The sequence below is a fragment of the Metopolophium dirhodum genome, chromosome 6 (assembly GCF_019925205.1).
Source record: "Metopolophium dirhodum isolate CAU chromosome 6, ASM1992520v1, whole genome shotgun sequence".
Lineage (NCBI taxonomy): Eukaryota > Metazoa > Arthropoda > Insecta > Hemiptera > Aphididae > Metopolophium > Metopolophium dirhodum.
In genome coordinates, this window is record NC_083565.1 from 13,787,287 (window position 1) to 13,806,850 (window position 19,564).

Consider the following 19,564-nt stretch of genomic DNA (forward strand, 5'->3'; position numbering starts at 1 on the left):
TTTTGTTTTTTTTTTCAAGAGAGAACATTTGCAAAATTTTATCATGAATTTGACTTGAAAATTACTTTCTTGCGGTTTCTAATATTAATTTGTTAAGTTCGATGTAATAAACATTTTTAAATTATTATTATTCAACAAAATTAAATTCAAACCATAAGAGTTGAAAAGGTCAAATTAAAAAAAAAAATGGATAACGAATTTGGACAATTTATGACAAGTTTAAATATTCTAATTAGAAATTATGTCTGGTTAAGTAATAGGATAGTCTGAATGAATTACATTCGTCATAATATAGGTATATCTTGGTAAAAAAAAACATAGCCAGGAAGTCCCAGTGGGAACAAGTTAAGAGTGTCGGAACTGACATGTTTTTAGTCCAAAAACACGCGTCACAGGAAAAACTCTTATACCTCGTGTAATAGAGAGATTTCGATCATTTTTTCTATTTAAAATATGAAAACCTTATATGCTGGTCATTAACCTAACCTAACCTCATAAACATGATTGTATTTAATAGTTTAGATAAGTAAGGAAAGTACGGAACTCATATATTCGTAACACATTATATTATTACGATAAGATATATAATTTTGTACGGACCCAATTTTGAACACATAATTTTATGCGCCTGACCCAATTAGGATATTATATTTTATTCACACGGACCCAACTCGTACACAATTTAGAGCTGTCATTATTTTCTGACCCAACTCCGGTACAACCGTCACTGTCCACAAAACAGTTCTTAAACGGTATAAAAATCTAAGTATTCGAAAATAATATGATCCAATATATTTATATATACAAAGTCATACAAACTTAACCTAACCTAACTTGAAAATTCTAAAATCAGAATATTAATAATTCATAACCTAAAATAGGGGTGTGCATGCTCCGTGGATCACTCTGTATATGAACACATAATGATATTATTATAAATAATAATATAATGTATAGTAGTATAACACGATGTATACAGGATACATGATCTAAAATGCAGTTTGTACATTATATTAGTTATACCTAATTAATGATCATAGACTAATATCACTATTAATATTATTATACCTACTTATTATAATATAAACTATAGCTAAAGCCCTAAAGGTACAACAGTTAATTTTTGATCGAACCACAATATGATCACGCACATTTATCACCTAACTATCTAAGAATATATTATATTCCTAATTATAGGAGGTAAGTATTTAATAAATAATAACGTTTATCGCAACTTCTATATTATTATAATTTATAACCTATTTTTAGTTTTTCTAAATATGTTTAAATTCCGAAAAGTATTATATAAGCGTTAATTATTAATAGGCATAAGTAGTATATTATACCTGTTGGCTGTTCATTTCAGTGTTCTTACTTATTGATTAATTAGGCTGAATGTTTTTTTGGTTTATAGACTTGATGAATTTTATAACAAAATTAATTTAATCTTAATTTATAATTATACGTCCAAAATAATATTACTATGTATTTCGTCATTTCGATAATATCGACCATGAACCTATTAAATAATAGTAAGTTAATAGGTCCGTTATGTTATTGTGGACTAACGATTTTCATTACGGGCCTCAAATTCCAACACCTGTTGACCGATTCCTACAATATATGACACATTGACGCTATAACCTGCTATTTGTACAGTTACTACTTTACTAGTAGACAGAAGTAGTGTATTACTTACTGCACAGGTTCTAGTATAGATAATATATTATCTTAGTATAGGTTCTTAGTACTAAATTATTTGTAGGTTATACGTCTTGTTTAAGTATACCGCACGTGTGTATTATGATGTCCGTGTACACCTCATTAATTTGTTTCATCACGGCAGTGTTATCAGTATTATATATATTATAAACAAGATGTATCATGTATGGTATGGGTATAGGTACTACAACATTGAGTATTGATGTATTATATTACGATATACATTAACACTTTTTTAGTACTATAATGAACAAAAATACTTTAATTCTCAAACGTTTTTTTCGTATCAAGTATTGACAATAAACGTATAGATAATAAGTAAAATGAAACCATTAGGTACCTAACACAAGGTGGCCTGTTGTGATTTCCCGTTTTCATAGGTTAATGTTGAACGATGGAACGTTGGGCCATCCTGTAGACTGCAGTAAGTACTATAATATAATACAATACATAGTTGAGTAACAAACCATAATATCATAGTTGTCAAAAATACTTTTGAGATGTATTTCAAAATACAAACAATTATCTAAGTAGTAAGTGCATAGCTAGATATTTAACAACTATGTAACTATAGTCTATAGGTATCATTATGATGCTTATTTATCAGCATACTTATTACTTTATTTACACGTTTAGGTGTATTGTGATCAACAAGCCTAGGTATTACGTCTCCGGTATCCACGTGCACATTTTTACAACTCGGTAATAATAATTTAAGACGTGTTGTACCTAAAGACACTACACCGTGTCGTGTGATTTCGTGTTTTTATGTTTATACCAAAATGCAATACCAATGACATGAATATTGTACCTGATGATAACATAATATATTATTTTTTTTTAGTAAATACTTCCGCACATAAATGTAACACCGTTAATGTTATATTCAACTATGCGGTATCGTTTGGTAACTGCGGTACCTACACACTGGTACCTGTGATTATTTTACACGTCACGGTGTAGTGTGAATCGCTGAATCCCCCTTAAAGGCGGGTTTCCACTATATGGACGTACGCGTGCATACAGATCCTTTGCTGTGATTGGTTGGTTAGGTGAAGTTACCACACGATTAATCACGATACCGTATGTTGTTGGACATAGCTGAACATTTTTCGTGTACACGGCAAACGTGTACCAGTGGAAACCCGCCTTTACTTGCTTTATATGCACGGCGATAATACCATAATATTAATATGACGGGTACCCGGTTATGGCTATATCTGTATATGATATACCCAGACAAATTAGGTAGGTAATCAAATCCATTCAAAACAACCGAGGTCGAGGTGTATCATCAATACTCATATTATATAGGATATACATAGGTAATATTTTGCTACTTATACGTACATTATTATTTATTATATAATATTATATTGATGGAACACGATTTTAAGTATAAGAAATTATGTACATTGTGCTTGCTTATCGTTATATTTATATCGGGCCTCGGTCTTATTATATGACTTATGAATTATAAAACTGTAGGTATATATTATTATTTTAAAAACGTACACGAGCAAGGGCCACCCGTCCTGAAATCAGTCTCACTGGGAAATCAGAAGTTTACAGTTCGTATGTTTCTACATAAACAACAAGTGATTTTCGATTTTTTCCTAATTATTGTTAAATGTATTAAACGACTCATTCATAAGTTATTCACATATAGGAACCATAATATTATTCATGACCATATTGAGTGCAACTTACCTAGTTACTATAATGATAATTTCGGACATAATAGTAGTAAGTGGCATATTTAAGTCTTAGATCATATACCATTGATGGAGCCACAGCGTATTAAATCAGTAAAAAAAAGGTGGGTAAGTGGATGTCGCTCTGCTATACAGTAGGTTACAAGTGGGTCACTGTAATGGATGGTGTTAAATTTTAATTCAATGATATAATATCATTGTATAAGAAAAACGATTCTGAGCGAAAACGGTCAGTCAGCCTATGATATTACCAAGTATATTTGATGATATTATAGTGAAAAAAGTAATTTATATATAACCTATTTACGTGGAGCCCAAGAGCCTTGTTTTCAATTTTCAATCCTTAGCTATAAAAGTTGAACATTTTATACATTTTTAACTACAAAATAACTAAAAATTTGAACTTTAAATGCTTATAAAAAAAAATTGTGTCTATGTATTTTTAATATTTTTCAACTGCTATTAGAACAATATATTAGGAGCCTTATATTAAATTTTCACGAGTTTTTACCCAACAAATAAAATTTTATTGATATTTATAGAAAAAAAAGCTGTTTACACAGCTCAAAAAGAGACAAATTATTTTCAAAATTTTATCGTGTATAATAGGAAATGCTAAAACAAACATTCAGTGAAATTTTCAAGTATCTACAGTCATACGTTTTTTAATTACAACAAAATAAGAAAATCGTTACATGAGATATCGAGTGAATATCAAATATTGTAAAAATATGAATTTCAAACGCTCATAAAAATTTAATTTTACTTTCTTGTCAACATTTTTTTTTTGATAACGCTAGACAAACTTATGGATAATCTTGTATTACATTTTTAAATCTTAGATTTAAAAAGAAAAATTTTTATGAATTCTCAATTCAAAATAATTTGCTAATTTTCGTGATTTTTCCGTATTATTGAACTTTAAATGCTTATAAATAAAAACTGTGACTAAGGATTTTTAATTTTTATCATATACATTTGAAACAATAACCTAGGAGCCTTCTATTAAATTTTCAAGCTTTTTTACCCAACAGATAAAATTTTATTGATATTTATAGAAAAAAAAACTAAAAAAAATGGAAACTGAAAATGTCCGTAAACAGCTCAAAATAAGTCAAAATATTTGGAAAATGTTATGGTGTATAAAAAATGTTAATGTAAACGTTCAGTCAAAATTTCATGTTCCTACGGTCATTTGTTTTAGAGTTACACCAAAAACCAAAATCGATTTTCTCAAAAACAGATTTTGCGTACAAATTCCCGTTTTTTCCTTCTTTTGTTTTTCACGTCGCGTTTGAAAATTTTTTACTTTTGACCCCCCCAAAGTACCAACTAGATTCACTTTCCTATCAGAAAAGTTACTGTTGAAGAAAATCCAAGCACTTTTACTGTCCTAAAAGGTGATGACAGACACAAAAAAAAATTTTAAAAAAACACACACACACGGGAAAAACAAAACAGTTGTTTGTACTATAAAAGTAGTAGGATTGACTGTACATTATAATTGCTATAGGGATAAGATTAATCAGATTTACTAAAATTGTATAGTCAAGTTATTATAGCTATTCGAACTGAAATATGCTATTTTAGCTATATTGTTTAGTTAATTCAAACATTAAAAACTGCATTAACTATAAAATATAGTAAACCTAACCATAACTAATAACTATATTTCTATATTAATAATAAGTAAATTATTTTAGTTATTTTACCTATTAAATAGTTATATTTACTATAATTTGTTTGACTATAATATTATAGTAATTTTTTTTTTCCGTGCATCATTGTTAAATCAATACATTCATCGCTTCGCTCAGAATCTAAAACGTTGCCGATGTAACTCCATCCATATAGTATATGATCTAAGTATATACTATAGAATAAAGATAATTATTAATAACATTGATAAGACGTTATAACGTATAATTGATAAACTATTGTAAATTTGTAAATAATGCTTCAGATTTATTTTATAAGTGATAAATGATAATAATATATTGAATTGAATACCTAAAGTGAATAATTTATATGTGACTATATCTTATGTATAATGTAATTAATGTTAAGAAACAAAAGCAGTACGTAGTTAGTAGTTAGTAAATACTTATTTATAAATAGGGGCTAAAAAATGGTAATAGGTACCTATGGGTCCTTTTCAAATAGTGTGTATAGCGTCCTCTTAAAACTTAATTTACCTAAATACTAATTTTAACTATGATTCCCCTGCTGATTATACCTGCGCACGCTTATGAACGCATATTATATTATTTTTCAAGTAAAAAGTAAAGTTAAATGCAATTAAGTATATTAAAACTATTATTGATTTTAGACCAATTGCGTGCGGGTATCACGTCCTCGCTTATGCATGGCTAAATATTTAGCCATGCTCTTTTGCACGGTTTTAGATTATTATTATGCTCTTATGTATATTATATCAACTGATATAATATTATATAGGGGACGGAGTGGCCGAGCGGACTATAAGCGCACCGTCGCCGGTTCGAACCTCGGTCTCGGGTGGCACTTCTCTTCGGGCAGTCACGGTGTCTGGAGAGAGGCTGCCATCCCCCACCCGCGCATGGCAGATACCTACAGGTCCTCACTTGAAAATTTTGCCAAACTAAGACACACGTGCTTTTTCAAAAACCTACAGTACCCTCTCCCACAGTTAAAAACGCCAAAAGGCTCAAATTCCCGTGGTTTTATTAATAAAAAAAAAAAAAATTATATATTATTAAACATGATACGCGTGGTACTTACGGGATTATCAATTCAACTTATAAGACGTTCAATAATTATTATTTCAGAAAATACTAACGTTTTTGAAAATGTATATTTCTGTTACACAATTTGAAGTCGATATTTTTACTATTTTTTAAGTTTTTTACTCTTTTGAATGACAACATACATTTTTATTCCATATTCTGAAGCAGGCTATTAGTAGGTTATGAGTATTTTAATCTACAAAAATCAAATTTAGGTCAAGTAGCTGAATAGTTATAACTTATAAGTATCTATAAGTATCAAGTTTTGATGACCGAAGTAGTGGATCGACATTTTGCGGGGTAAAGAGCAAACCTTACACAATTTTTTTTTAAAATGTTTTTAAATAATGATTGTATTAAGTTGAATGGATCACTGAGTATATAATATTATACATATTTGGACAAACTTTAATAATTAATTAAATTTAATATACTACTTGTTCGAGATAATATTATTTATAGGTATATTATACTATTATATTTATATGGGTAGTTTTCCCGGGACTATAAGTTTCAGACAAATTTAATTAAATAAGAGCAGTACTTACCTAATAGTCTTCTATATCTATAGACTATTAGACTACCTATATACATCTGTATACCACATGTCCACATAATATTACGAACAGTAGCCGGTAGGTAACTAATATACTATAAATTATAATATAATATATAAGTACCAATGGATTTTATTCGAAATTACATTTGCACAGCCGGACGATGTATATTATAAATTTACTAAAATATGTTTTCAATATTTAAGTGGATTGGACGCGGTGGTAGCTAATTTTCCAAGTTGTATTCCATTTCCAACGGTACCTATATGGTTATACCTTCGTGACGATACGAAATATATAAATATATAAAAACTAAGTTTTCTTGGGTTTGACTGGTTCTATAATACTTATTTTTAACTCTAGTTAATTCAGAAAAAGCTCCCCATGTACATAAATAACATTATTAACTAATGTGAATCAACTATCAGCTTAAAATTGTTTGGTCCCTTTTCATTTTGATACTTGAGAGGGCCACGGGGTTTCCCGTGCTATACACGGCGTATTACGTCCGTCGTGTATATTATATGCCCCGATATAAACCAATGCATTTTTAATTCGACGGAAAACGCTGTGATAATTCGATGGATACACGTAATAATATTATATTATTTTTAACTTATTATTGTCATTTACGAATATTTAATTGGGTTATTTTTACTGTTAACATATTTATATATCCACATTTGATAATCATTAATCACTGTAATCGGCAAATGTGGAACAAGTTACCTATCTAGGTAACAATATATGGGTACGCTTGGAACTTAGTTGGATTTATCCCATTTATGCTCTTGTTAAACAGTTAATTCAGTACCCGGTGGTTTTTGCCGTTTTTCGTTTGATTTTTTACAATATTTTTAATAATAAACCAAAACTACGTGCGATTGTTAAAATTGCAACTTATAATATTGAAAGTAATTTTATAATTATGTCTGAAACATTATTTGACATTTTTGACAAAACTATTTTAGATTAATATATGAAAAGAAGATATCCATGAATGTGTACACGAATAAAATTTACAAGCTTGGGAGTGATATCAGTTAATAAATTTCTAAAAATTAAAAATCAAGAAAGTTTACATGCCGATCCTTGACTTTGCAAGCGTTTTTTTCCTTGTAATTATAACAGATTGCTGTTTTTTATTTAATTCAAATGCGATATATTCTAGACCGGACGGGGATTATAAAACACATTTTGCTAGATCTCTCAACGTGTTTAGTAATCGGTAGTTCAGTTTTTTTACATTTAAAGGTTCAGACCGGCAAACCGTGTATTGTGTGTATATGTATTAGTAGATAGGTACCTATGTAAAAATGTAAAATTTTAAACCGATCATCGAAAAAATTAAATCGTTCGACGGTTGAGCATGGTTGTATGAATGATGATGTAAGGAAGAGGTAAGTGACGCCACGACGGTTAAATATTGTTTTCCGAATATTCACGTAGGGACTATAAAAAACTAAAAAAAGTATAACTACCGCGAAGAGGGTTTATCAAAACGACCGTTAGTCGTTACGGGCTTTACAGTTTACACCGGTTGCCGGTGTGGTGGTCGGGCGGTGTCGGTGTGGTGCCGGGTCCGGGTCTGGCGGCAAATGCGATATTACAGTGTGACCACTATGGCGAGCGTACACCAGGGTGACGTCGCACTGGTGGTTCATCGCGGGTAACCGGCGAACGGCCGCCGCCGAAACAACCAAAATTCAAAATTGTGGCTAAACTTACATAGAGTTATGGACCACCTCGAGTCTCATATCCACTATAGTCATATTTTGTTGTGTTTGATGTCCTTAATGAATACAGTTTTTATTCCCGTAACGTTATTTTAAAAAGCCAAGAAATGTGAGCAAATTGCGGCTTGCTTCCGACTAAGAACAAAGTTCCCGCCATTTTTAAATAACATCTAAACTGTGTTTCGCATTATTGCAGACCATGGGCCCGCGGATTTTTTCTTTATGTACAGTAGTTAGTAATACTCATTTTGACCACATAAATAATGATGTTTCAATAATTTTCAAATTGATTATAAATTATAATATGACTTTAAACATTTTTGACCGAACAACAATTGCTTATTGAAACTGACAATTTTAATATGGCAGAAATAGTATATCGCAGATTTGGATGTACAAAATTCAGTCGTACAGTAAGTCAAGAATAAAATCAAGTTAAATCGACAAATAAGGAAAGAAACGAAAATGTTTTAAAATAAGTGATTATCCAATACTCCAACATATAAACTTATCTCTGACAAGTGACTTTAGAGTTGGCTGTTATAAGGCAGTTGTAGTAGAGTGGACGAAGTGACAGAAGCCAAAACTTTACGTCAATATTCCTTTAAGCCAATTTACCTTTATAAAGGATATAAAGGTCTTTAATCTTTATAAATATTATTGTTTAGGTTTAGGCGGTTTAGCCCCCGACCGATTGGCCGTGAGAAAAAATATTATTAAGAACGTGAAACGAGACGGTCGCCGCATTGCCGGACTGTCGGCGTCCGTGGAGCGCCGCATCCAGACGGCCGGTCGCACATGGCAACGTCGCGATTACCGTTTGGCCGCCCCGCACCCCGACAGCCAGAGATCGAGCGCGCGCTCGGCGGCGGCGTCGTCGTCGCTGCCGCCGCCGCCGTTGTCTATACGCTATCGTTCACCCGCCATCACCTCACCCGCCCCAAACTCATCACGCACACACACACACACACACACACACACACACACACACACACACACCGACACGGACTAGCACGACTCACCGCCGCCGTTCATTTCGTATATTATCCGCTCGTTGGTACTTGGTTTTCGTGCGCCGAAATTTTCGCGGTCCGCCACTAGTGAATTAACCGTCGACCAACTGCCGACGCAATCGTTTTTTAATCTTTTTTTACATTTTTACACAGTTTCCCGCTAGGCAACTGAAAACCAATTCACGACGACGACGACTCCGATTCCAATACAATCATCATCATGTCCGACGTGTCCAAGGAAACGCTGAAGAAAGAGATCGCCGGTAATTATTACGGTTACTACCTACTGTTCGACCGTGTTATGCTCTGCAACGGTTATTCGCAATATTTTGTTTGTCGCTTGGTTTTCCCGTAAGCACCGATTCGCGTCGGTTTCCGTTCGAAACCGCGCGATCACGCTGGGTTGTCCGTGATGGTCGACGGCGGTGCCGCGCGTTTAAATCGTCCAACCCGATACCGTTCCCGCGCGCGCGCCCGTGTTTTTGTTCAGACGCTTTTTGACCGGCCGTCCATCATATATTATATACTTTTTTGGTCCGTTTGCAACGACGATTTTTATCGGCAATTCCGAACGCGGCGCGCCGCCGGCCCGCGTCCCGACGGCGTGCCAATGGCGTCGCCGGTGTTTTAGATTTTTGGGCCTCCCGGCCGTCGGCTAGACGTTTCGGACGGGCCGTTTCGTGCCGATACATTTTTTCCGGCCGATTTTCCGTCTTGTCATTTTCCGCGCGGGGGACGAATAATTATTGTTATAAATGACGTCCGCCGTCGATGCGCCGCCGATTTCCGCTAGATGGCGCCCCGTCCGACCGAGGTGTAAACAAAAGCGGCGTCCTAAAAATTAAACCGGCGGCGGCGACGCTACCGTTCCTATTCCACGGCCGAATATCGTAATGATATTCGCTTCCACGGCTACGCCGCCGCCGCCACTTTTTCGTTTTTTTGAAACGTTTTCCATCATCAAATATCGTTCACAATAAAGTATTGCCAATGTTGCCCATTATTAATTATGTTCTATTCATATTATTAATTTCACCTTCTGTTGAAATTTTATTTTTACTTTACGTTTATAGCCACTAAAAAAGCGCGATGCGGCTTTAAACTATAGTTTGCAAGTTATTTGTGCATATTATTATACTATGGGCTCCCATAGAGTCGGGTTTCTTTTCAATAGATTACTAAAATTAATATTTTTTCTTGTAATGAATCTTGTAAATGTCCGTATCTATTTTCATTATTATGGTTTTTATTTATTTCATCGTTATGGAATGTTCAATGTAACCTATGTGTCTATGAATGGAAAATGTACACACTGTAGTACCATACCTACATTATCTAAATCATGAAATGCGTTCATTAGATTCAAATTTTGTTGATTTAATGATTTTAAACTTTTGTTGATAAATTAATCATATCTTCATACCTATATCGTTATTGTTAATAAGTTATCCAAAAAGTAGTGGTTCTAAGTTATGACCAGGGTTGGGTTTTTTTTTTAATTCGCAGAACTAACTTTTTGAAATGTAATACTGTAAAAAAATCTGGATATTGATGTCCCGCCTTATTAAAATACTATACTAACTCATACTTTCTGTGTATTGGCTATATAATATAACAAAAAGGTACTTATTTAATGTAATAGCCAATATGGTTGGTAGTTGTTATAGTCTATACGATAAGATTAAACTATAACGATAACCGAACACTGGTATTTCCTATAATTTTTAAAAAGTAGTTATAAAATCTAAAAACAAATCAATATTGTTTTAATGTTAATTGCTACAAATATTTTGCTCCAAGTCTTTGTAATAAAATCGGTACTTTCTTGTCCTGCTTGCTTATAAGACGGGACACGGGACAAAAATTAATAAACGCATTAAAATCATGACATACGCGTCCCGCTAAGAATTGAAGCGGGACAAGTATATTAAAAATCGAGACGTATTCCAACCCTAGTTGTGACTATTATTCATTCCAGCACTTATATTAGGTATACTGTATATGTTTTAATTTTGAAATTGTTTTTTTTAGCTCTCCTAAAATCAGCGGATTTGACAAAAACCTCTGCAAAGAAAATTAGACAGGAACTTGAAAAAAAATTGGACGCAGATCTCGATGATCGGTAATATATTTTACTTTTGATTATTAACTGAAAATTTTTTACATATATTTATGATTGTTATTGTGTAGGAAAAAAGAAATTGACACATTAGTAATGGAAGCTATTAAAAAAGCTAAAGCCACCAAAAAGAATGGCAAAGGTGATAGTGATGAGGAAAATGACGATGATGATGACGATGCAGAAAATGATGAGGAAGATGAAGAAGAGGAGGAAGAAGAAGTGAAACCAGCCAAAAAAGCAGCTGCCCCTAAGCGTAAGAAGGCTGATAGCAGTGATGAAAGTGCTGGATCTGACGATGTAAGTAGTAATTCATAAAAATGAATAGTTTTTCAATATTTTAAATAATTCTTACAAATTTAATTTTGTGTAGGATGATGGTGACAAAAATGACGGTGACTATAGCCCTAAAAAAGGTACCCCATCTAAAAAGAAGGCACCAGTGGCTAAACGGGGACGTAAGAAGAAGGATGATAGTGACAGTGATGAAGATTGGAAAGGAGCCAAAAAAGGAGCAAAAAAAACTGGGGTACAAATTTAACATATTAATTAATAAATCATTTATTATGTTAAATTTGTATTAAATAACAATTTAATTATTACAGGCCAAACGAGGAGGTAATAGTGGTTACACAAAATCAGTAGCACTTAGTCCTGAACTTGCTTCTCTTATGGGATCTGAAGCTTTACCACGTCACGAAGTTGTTAAAAAAATGTGGGCTATCATTAAAGAGAGAAATCTTTATGTAAGTTTTACAATAAATTCTAAGATTATAAACAAAATTATATTCATAATATACATTTGTATTTTTAGGATCCATCAAACAAACAATATGCTATTTGTGATGATGATTTGATGAAAGTTATTGGAGTTAAACGTTTCAGAACTTTTGGTATGATGAAGTTCTTAAAAAATCATTTTATATCATAACTGTTTTATGTACTAGAAAAAAATGTTTACTGATATATCCTACTCCCTCCCTCCCCAATATCTTCATTTATCTTAAAATTATGTTTACCCTTTGTGTTTCTTCAATATTTGTGGAAGTTCATGGTAATTTTTTTTTTTTTTATCAATGAGAAACTGTTTCTCAAGTATTATAATTTTTCATTCCTAAAAAAAAAAAATTAATTAAATGGTCTTGGCATGCAATTTAAGTTGATGTCATTTTTGAGTGAAATATATTTTTTTTTAAACTTTTTTTTTCATACTTTGCACACTTGCTAGGTATAAATGTCTAGCTATAAATGTTTGAATGTATAAACGTATTTGTAAACAATTATAACAAGCATTTTTGTGTTTTTAGAATACTTTTACAATAATTTTAAGACATTAATCTACATCATAATTTTATTATAATTAATTTATAATTGAATAATAATAACTTAATGCCTATGATGTTGTTTCAGTCTTTGAATTTTGTTAAACAATTGTTAGTGAACCTTGTTGTATTTGAACACTTAAAACTGTTTATATCATCATACTCTAGAGCTGCATAAGGCTTGTTCTTAAACCGTACGGACGAATGAGGAACTGACTGATTTGTGTTGGTGGCTTTTTCACTCATAGTGTTACTGCCAACATCGCACAATTTAGTTTGCACTTGAACTGATTTATAGACATCTATAGTTTGTGCACTTTGAGTTGCTACTTTTGATGTTGTATTGATAGTGTCAATTACTTTCTTATTCGTACATTTTTTTATTTCTTTAGTTTTATGGATGTTTTTATTTATTGCACTTGTGTTGTTTGGATAAAATGCGGTTTGTACTTGTGCATCCTTGTACTTGTCCTTTTCACTCATTCTATACATGTATAGATTATAAATTTAGCATTCTATGAAAGTTACAGAACGAAGCTACTTACAGTTCATTGGAATTGTGTTGTATTTCTGCCATTTGTTCACATAAGTGGAAAAATGATAATAAATGTGTTTTAGACCTCACTAAGTTTAAAAAGTGGTACAAATAGCTGTGGAAATATTATATTTGTATTAAATATGTAATCTATAATTTATTAAATTATAATGTAATAAATATTGATAAAATTATACAATATAATTATGCCATTATGGTATTGATTATTGAGACCCTTTAAAAACTATAGTTTAACCAGGTTTACAATGGGTATGTAGATATTTTAGAACAATTCATTTTTAATATCAAGATGATAAATTAACATTTTAGATTTTTTTAACATGTAAAAAGTTGTGCAACAACTTACTATGTTGGTTTGGTACCAAAATGTAGTGCTGCTTGAATACTCGCAAAACCAAACCATTCATCAGAATACTGTATTACACCTAAGCTTTTGTCATGTTTTATTAATGTTCCATCGGTTTCGACTATCATGACCACACAATATCCATCTGCCTATATAAATATCTATTTGATTATTATATAAATTTGTATACAATGCTAAACATTTACAAATAAGTTCCTTCTATCATCTGTGCTGGTTGTAGGTGGATGCCATTCACACATAGGATGTAATGGATATGTTTCAATAATTGTATACAGCTCTTCAGTATCTGTTAGAATTGTATCCATGATAGACATATTATTGATATCCTCACTAATATTATTAATCTAAAAATAACATGTATAGGCAATATATTTTTTTTTGCTTCTATAATAAAAATTACTTCATTTGTCAATTGTTTCATGGTCAATATTAAATTACATGTAATGCTCAGGTGATTCATAATCCCTCTGATTTCACTCCAAATAATTGTTACATTGTTGAGTTCTGGCTGGAAATTTAATCATATCAATATAAATCAAACATTTAATTTAAACTTTATTTAAATTGCACAGTAATTAAGTCGTAACAATTTAATGTGTATTCTAAATCTAGTACTCACACAGATTGTATCCTCACCAAAGTCATTTGTATGTTTTAATTGTTTTATTTCTTTCAATGTGGTGTTGAATTTAATGAGTAATACGGGCAATTCAATTTTTAATTTATTTAAATCTTTTTTGATTATTCTGAAAATGTAATTAATGACATGTTAATATTTAAATGTTTTATGTGGATAATACTTGCGTTGACCTACTCTAAATTTTTCTGGTACTGTAGATAAAATACCAATACAGTTTTATAATCGTCCAGTTTCTTTGTTGTAACAGTTGCAAAATTTATCCGTATAACAAATATTGGAGCTAAAATCTCGGTGTACACTTTATAGCATTGAAGTATCCATGAAGTTGTCATAATCACTTTCTTATAACTATCTCTTAACTCCTGATCAATATTTTTTAGAAGCAAATCAACAGCATTAGGAAGTGTATCTATCACTAAACATTTTGAAGGTAAGTATTAGTATATACCGGAGATAAAAAACAATATTTATATAGGAGAATAGAACCTAAAGTGTTCTTTCAGATTGGTGGAGGAGTGAATAGTATATTATTTTAACACTTATGTGTTTTTCTTTGGGACATGGTTTCTGATATAAATTTTGATTTAATTGATGGCGAAACTGGTTACTGGCTTATGTATTTTAAGTTGTAACATTATATACATCAGTAGTAGTTGACAAAATCAGTTTTGTTTTTATTTAATTTATTTATTATTGTTTTTGTTGTAATTTATAAAAGGAATATTCGTAAAAATGAAAATGTACCAAATATTTATGTTAACATTTTCCAGACAATATAATTTTCAAAATATTTATGCCAAGTTGCACTAAATATTAAATCAATTAAAAGTGAGCTAATGGTCCCTTAAACAAGAGTTAAGGTATGGTTTTGTTTCCGCAGTTGACTGCAGCAGTCACAAAATACCAGTGCAGTCGACTGCGTTAACGAAACCGTACATTTAGTGGTTCCACAAAATCTGTTTGTATGTATAGTATCTAGTTAAAAATATAAAAAATACTATCTTGTAGTTAAAAGCGTGTTTGATGTTAACATTTTGATCAAATTAGTCAGAATCATGAAAATATGCAAATATTTTGTAGTTAAAACTTATACAAGTTTAATGTAACTCTAACTTTACATTATGTATGAACTAAAATTGACAGTGATAGGTAGGTACGTAGGTTGTAGTTACGTACTTAGTAGGTTATAGGCAGTGGCGTTCCCAGCAGTTGGCCCGGTCTTACCCTGATTTTGAACCCTTATAATAGTTTTGAGTTATGACTTATAATATACTGACATAGGCATTATAAAATAAATATTTTAAAATTAAAATTAAAAACAAAAATTGTATATTTATTTTTTGTATTAACCCGCCGTACATTGAAATCTGAATGTGAAATGTGAATACATCGGCGCACTGTGGTCTGCAATCGATTATATTTTGTGCTATGTACAATAATCTCTAAAAAAATAAAATAAATCGGCGATCCTCAAGCGCTTCTATGAAAAACATCTATCCGCGAACCGTCAACAACCATAGGTATTGTATAATAATAATTAAAAAAGTATAATATAAAATATATTTATTATGGTAGGAAATTACTAATAAGTAATAAAAAAAAAATTGAATATGATTTAATTTTATAATGTAGCTAATACCTATATAAATATAATATAATCATTGATAATATATACCTACCTATATGCCAAGGGAATATAATATAGTAACGAATTCGGAATTAATTCAACTTATCATTACTATAATAAATAAAATACCTGTACTACCTATTACTCATATATAAGTTAGTATAATTTATAAATATATAATATATTATAAAATATTCTAAGAAATGGAAGTTTTTTTTCGTATTCAACTAGATACCATTTATTATCTGTTACATTGTTACGGTTAACCTATTGAATTACTTATTTGAATTAAAATTTAAAACATCCATTATAGTCATTAGTATTAGTACCTACTTATAGGTACCAATATTACGGTGACCGGTATGCTTTGGGTAAACACAATGACGAGGTACACTCATAAGTCGAAGCCTGATATTTAGGTTAGGTTAGAGCAAGTTCCTAGATTTTTTTTCGATTGATTTATAAGTACGTACTATCCAATGTTTCTTCTCTAATATCTTTACGGTCCATGTTGTAAAGCCAAATGCCACATATCAAGTTTGATATTTCTTTCAATTGATTTATTTTTAAAGACTGTAATTGGTTTTCAAATTCTGATGATTTTGTTTGATTTAAAACGTTATTTAATGTATCTGAAAGAATGAAAGGTATCCTTATGATTAAATGTCAAATACTGATAATATCTATAGATTATAATAATCTTATATTAATATTTTACAAGTTGTAAATGTTGTAATAGGTTTTTGATTAGGTTTTAGGTTATAATGGATAATGGTTATATAATAAGATTGTGGGCTGCCCTGCAGGAGTCAGATATTATGACTGCAAATTACCGAACTAGGTATTTGGCCAAACGACAAATTCGCCCAAATGGTATACCTACGTCCGAACGACGATTGCAAAACTTGTCTTGTATTATACTATAGTTACTATAGTTACCTATACCTACTAAAAATTATGGATAATAATTTAAGGGGGTTTGACTGGTTGGAGCGTATCATGTTTTAAGGAATAATATTTAGGTTGTCCATATTACACGTAGGTAACTACCTCTACTTACATTTGAACTGTACCATTGTGTGAGTAGTAAATTAACATTACTGACTATTGTGAACATTAGGTACTAATTTACTATAATATGTCTATATACGTTCCTAATCGATCAGCAAGGTTACACATATTATATAGGTACTATTATAATACAAGTCTACAATTCCAAGAACAATCTCACGCACGCACAAGCGCAGCTCAATATTATTTTTAAATATTTTATAGTGAAACATTTTAAAACTAAGGAACATTGACTTATAAATGGTACATAAATTAAGAACTTAACTGAAAAATTCAACATACTACAACGAGTTAAACATTAAGTGTCTCGTCTTGCCCAGGGTTCTCCTACTACCTATTATATGTATATTGTATATACCTACATAGTACATATATTATATCTACGCTATTGCGGAATATGATCAAAACTACCCTTTGGATCAGACGATATACTTACTATTTACTAACCAGAAATTTCCTGAATGAGTATTGGTGAAGTCGGATCGCCCATATAGTTGGATAAAATGATGAACTGTATTATTTTTTTATAATATGTGCTCATTTTGTTGCCAGTGTGGTCCACGTTATCTAAAATGTCGTTCAATAATGGTCTAATTTTTTGATCATTTTCTTCATTAACTTTATTTATGATAAATTCTGTGAATATAATGTTGTTAAAAGTATAGATAAATATATAGATAGGTATATGCGGTCATGTGGAGTTAATTAGTTTATTGTATAATTTTTTGTATACCTACCTCTATTTTTATAGTCGTGTTCTATGAGTAATTGCATTTTAATGCATAATATGGCTGAGTCCTTATGAACAGATAAACGATGAACACATTGGTCTATAATTCTGTCCATTGTATTCTTTAATGGCTGTTTTTGTAAATTCTTCACAGTGGGATTTAACAACCAGCATTTAAACTACATTATAATTATAAGAAACAATATAAGAGTGTAATAGGTATTATATTTCTTTAGACGTTGATACTTATAAATTTAAACAGGTGTAGACAATAATGGTAATGTAATATCTGCTCCGATCATTGCTCATAATAATTGTGTATAATTTTTTGTAATTTTTTAAAATATATTTGTACAAAATAAACAAGCGTGCGCAAAGGGCAGTCAGGATAAGCTGTGCTTAGTTACTCGATTATAATTTGTTTATATAATAATATGTAATACAATATTGGATTTAGGTATTAGACAATTACGTAAAATAAAAATATAGTGATCGGTACCTATGTCCTATATTAAATATTAATCGTTTATTTGGAAGTAACATACCAGTTATTATAAATAGTTATAATAATGTGTCCTATTCTAACCCAATTATAACTTATTATATCCTTACTCCTTAGTATGGAAGTGTGACTGTAGTATATACTCATATATTGACAATTGAGAAGAGTAGTGAGTACCTAGTTAGTAGTTGATAGTGGTAAAAAAAAATGTTTGCCCACCAACCGAATATTAGAATTGGAACTATTAAGAATTAATTTGAAGACTTACATATTATTTATATCTTATGTGATTATAAAGTATAAGCGTAACGTGTCCATAGAAAATACAAATAATAAAAGAAACTTTTATACTTTTATACTATAATGTAGGATGGGTTATATACAATTTATCTACGCATGGCTATAATAGACAATAGTAATAATAGCTACACATAAGTACCTTTTTGTTCATAATTTAATCCGACTCGAATGCGTTAAATTTGGGTAATTAGGTACGAAAAAAAATAATTTAAATCCAATAATTTAGTTTTTTAAACAATTTTTACTAAAATAAATATTTGTTATTCAATAATTTTATTAGTTGGAAATTAATGTCAAAAACATTTAAAAATGTTAAGACAAAAAAAGATATAAAGCCACCCGTGCGGCCGTGCGTCTGTCGTATAGTTAGGTCTTAGCATTGATCATAGCCCTTAGGTACTATATGTCTATATGTACCTATACTAATACTATATGTACTTCGTATTCCTATACATAATATTTATCAGATTTTCACAACTAATCAACCGTGTTGATCGCTTACTAACGAATTTTTAAAAAAAATTGCCCTTATTATTGTATACATTAGGTAAAATATACTAATCTTAAATTTGATTATTCTTGTCGATGCTTGTCTAATTGCAGCGAACACTTACAAATACAGATGCCAGTTCCTCGGAGACTTGCACTCCCAGTTCGGAGCATCCTTGGATCACTTTCCGAATATATTTGTCTTCGGGCAACATAATGTACGCTAAATTGTGATGATTGTGTTGCCAAACACGCGCCGTACACACCGCAGTACAACACAGGTGATAGAAATTTTAAATGTTATATTATTATTTCCATAGCAACACGATTACC

General features: G+C 30.9%; 2 protein-coding genes across 2 annotated transcripts; one reads left to right on the plus strand and one right to left on the minus strand.

Moving 5' to 3' along the window:
• The first annotated feature begins 9,459 nt into the window (after nucleotides 1–9,459).
• LOC132946051 (nucleolin) lies at nucleotides 9,460–13,030 on the plus strand. Its single transcript, XM_061015872.1, has 6 exons — nucleotides 9,460–9,771; nucleotides 11,540–11,630; nucleotides 11,699–11,927; nucleotides 12,001–12,156; nucleotides 12,233–12,373; nucleotides 12,442–13,030. The coding sequence occupies exons 1-6, from the start codon at nucleotides 9,729–9,731 to the stop codon at nucleotides 12,556–12,558; spliced, it is 777 nt and encodes a 258-aa protein (XP_060871855.1). The 5' UTR covers nucleotides 9,460–9,728; the 3' UTR covers nucleotides 12,559–13,030.
• A 460-nt stretch (nucleotides 13,031–13,490) lies between these two features.
• On the minus strand, nucleotides 13,491–19,484 carry LOC132946053 (uncharacterized). The gene is made up of 10 exons (XM_061015875.1): nucleotides 19,357–19,484; nucleotides 17,948–18,119; nucleotides 17,658–17,846; nucleotides 16,613–16,771; nucleotides 14,687–14,927; nucleotides 14,492–14,618; nucleotides 14,273–14,380; nucleotides 14,058–14,216; nucleotides 13,852–14,000; nucleotides 13,491–13,599 (listed from the first exon to the last, which is right to left on the minus strand). Exons 1-10 carry the CDS (start codon nucleotides 19,444–19,446, stop codon nucleotides 13,491–13,493), a joined length of 1,503 nt encoding a protein of 500 aa, XP_060871858.1. The 5' UTR covers nucleotides 19,447–19,484.
• Between the last annotated feature and the right edge of the window lie 80 nt (nucleotides 19,485–19,564).

What these genes read in the sequence shown, in the direction of transcription:
- LOC132946051 (XM_061015872.1), top strand. Translation starts at nt 9,729, where the DNA reads ATGTCCGACGTGTCCAAGGAAACGCTGAAGAAAGAGATCGCCG. An exon ending in AAAGTGCTGGATCTGACGAT is followed by an intron (nt 11,928 to 12,000) that starts GTAAGTAGTAAT and finishes AATTTTGTGTAG; the next exon opens with GATGATGGTGACAAAAATGA. An exon ending in TTAAAGAGAGAAATCTTTAT is followed by an intron (nt 12,374 to 12,441) that starts GTAAGTTTTACA and finishes TTGTATTTTTAG; the next exon opens with GATCCATCAAACAAACAATA.
- LOC132946053 (XM_061015875.1), bottom strand. Translation starts at nt 19,446, where the DNA reads ATGTTGCCCGAAGACAAATATATTCGGAAAGTGATCCAAGGATGCTCC. An exon ending in AGGAACTGGCATCTGTATTT is followed by an intron (nt 18,120 to 19,356) that starts GTAAGTGTTCGC and finishes ATTATAATGTAG; the next exon opens with TTTAAATGCTGGTTGTTAAA. An exon ending in TGAAACAATTGACAAATGAA is followed by an intron (nt 14,217 to 14,272) that starts GTAATTTTTATT and finishes TGTTATTTTTAG; the next exon opens with ATTAATAATATTAGTGAGGA.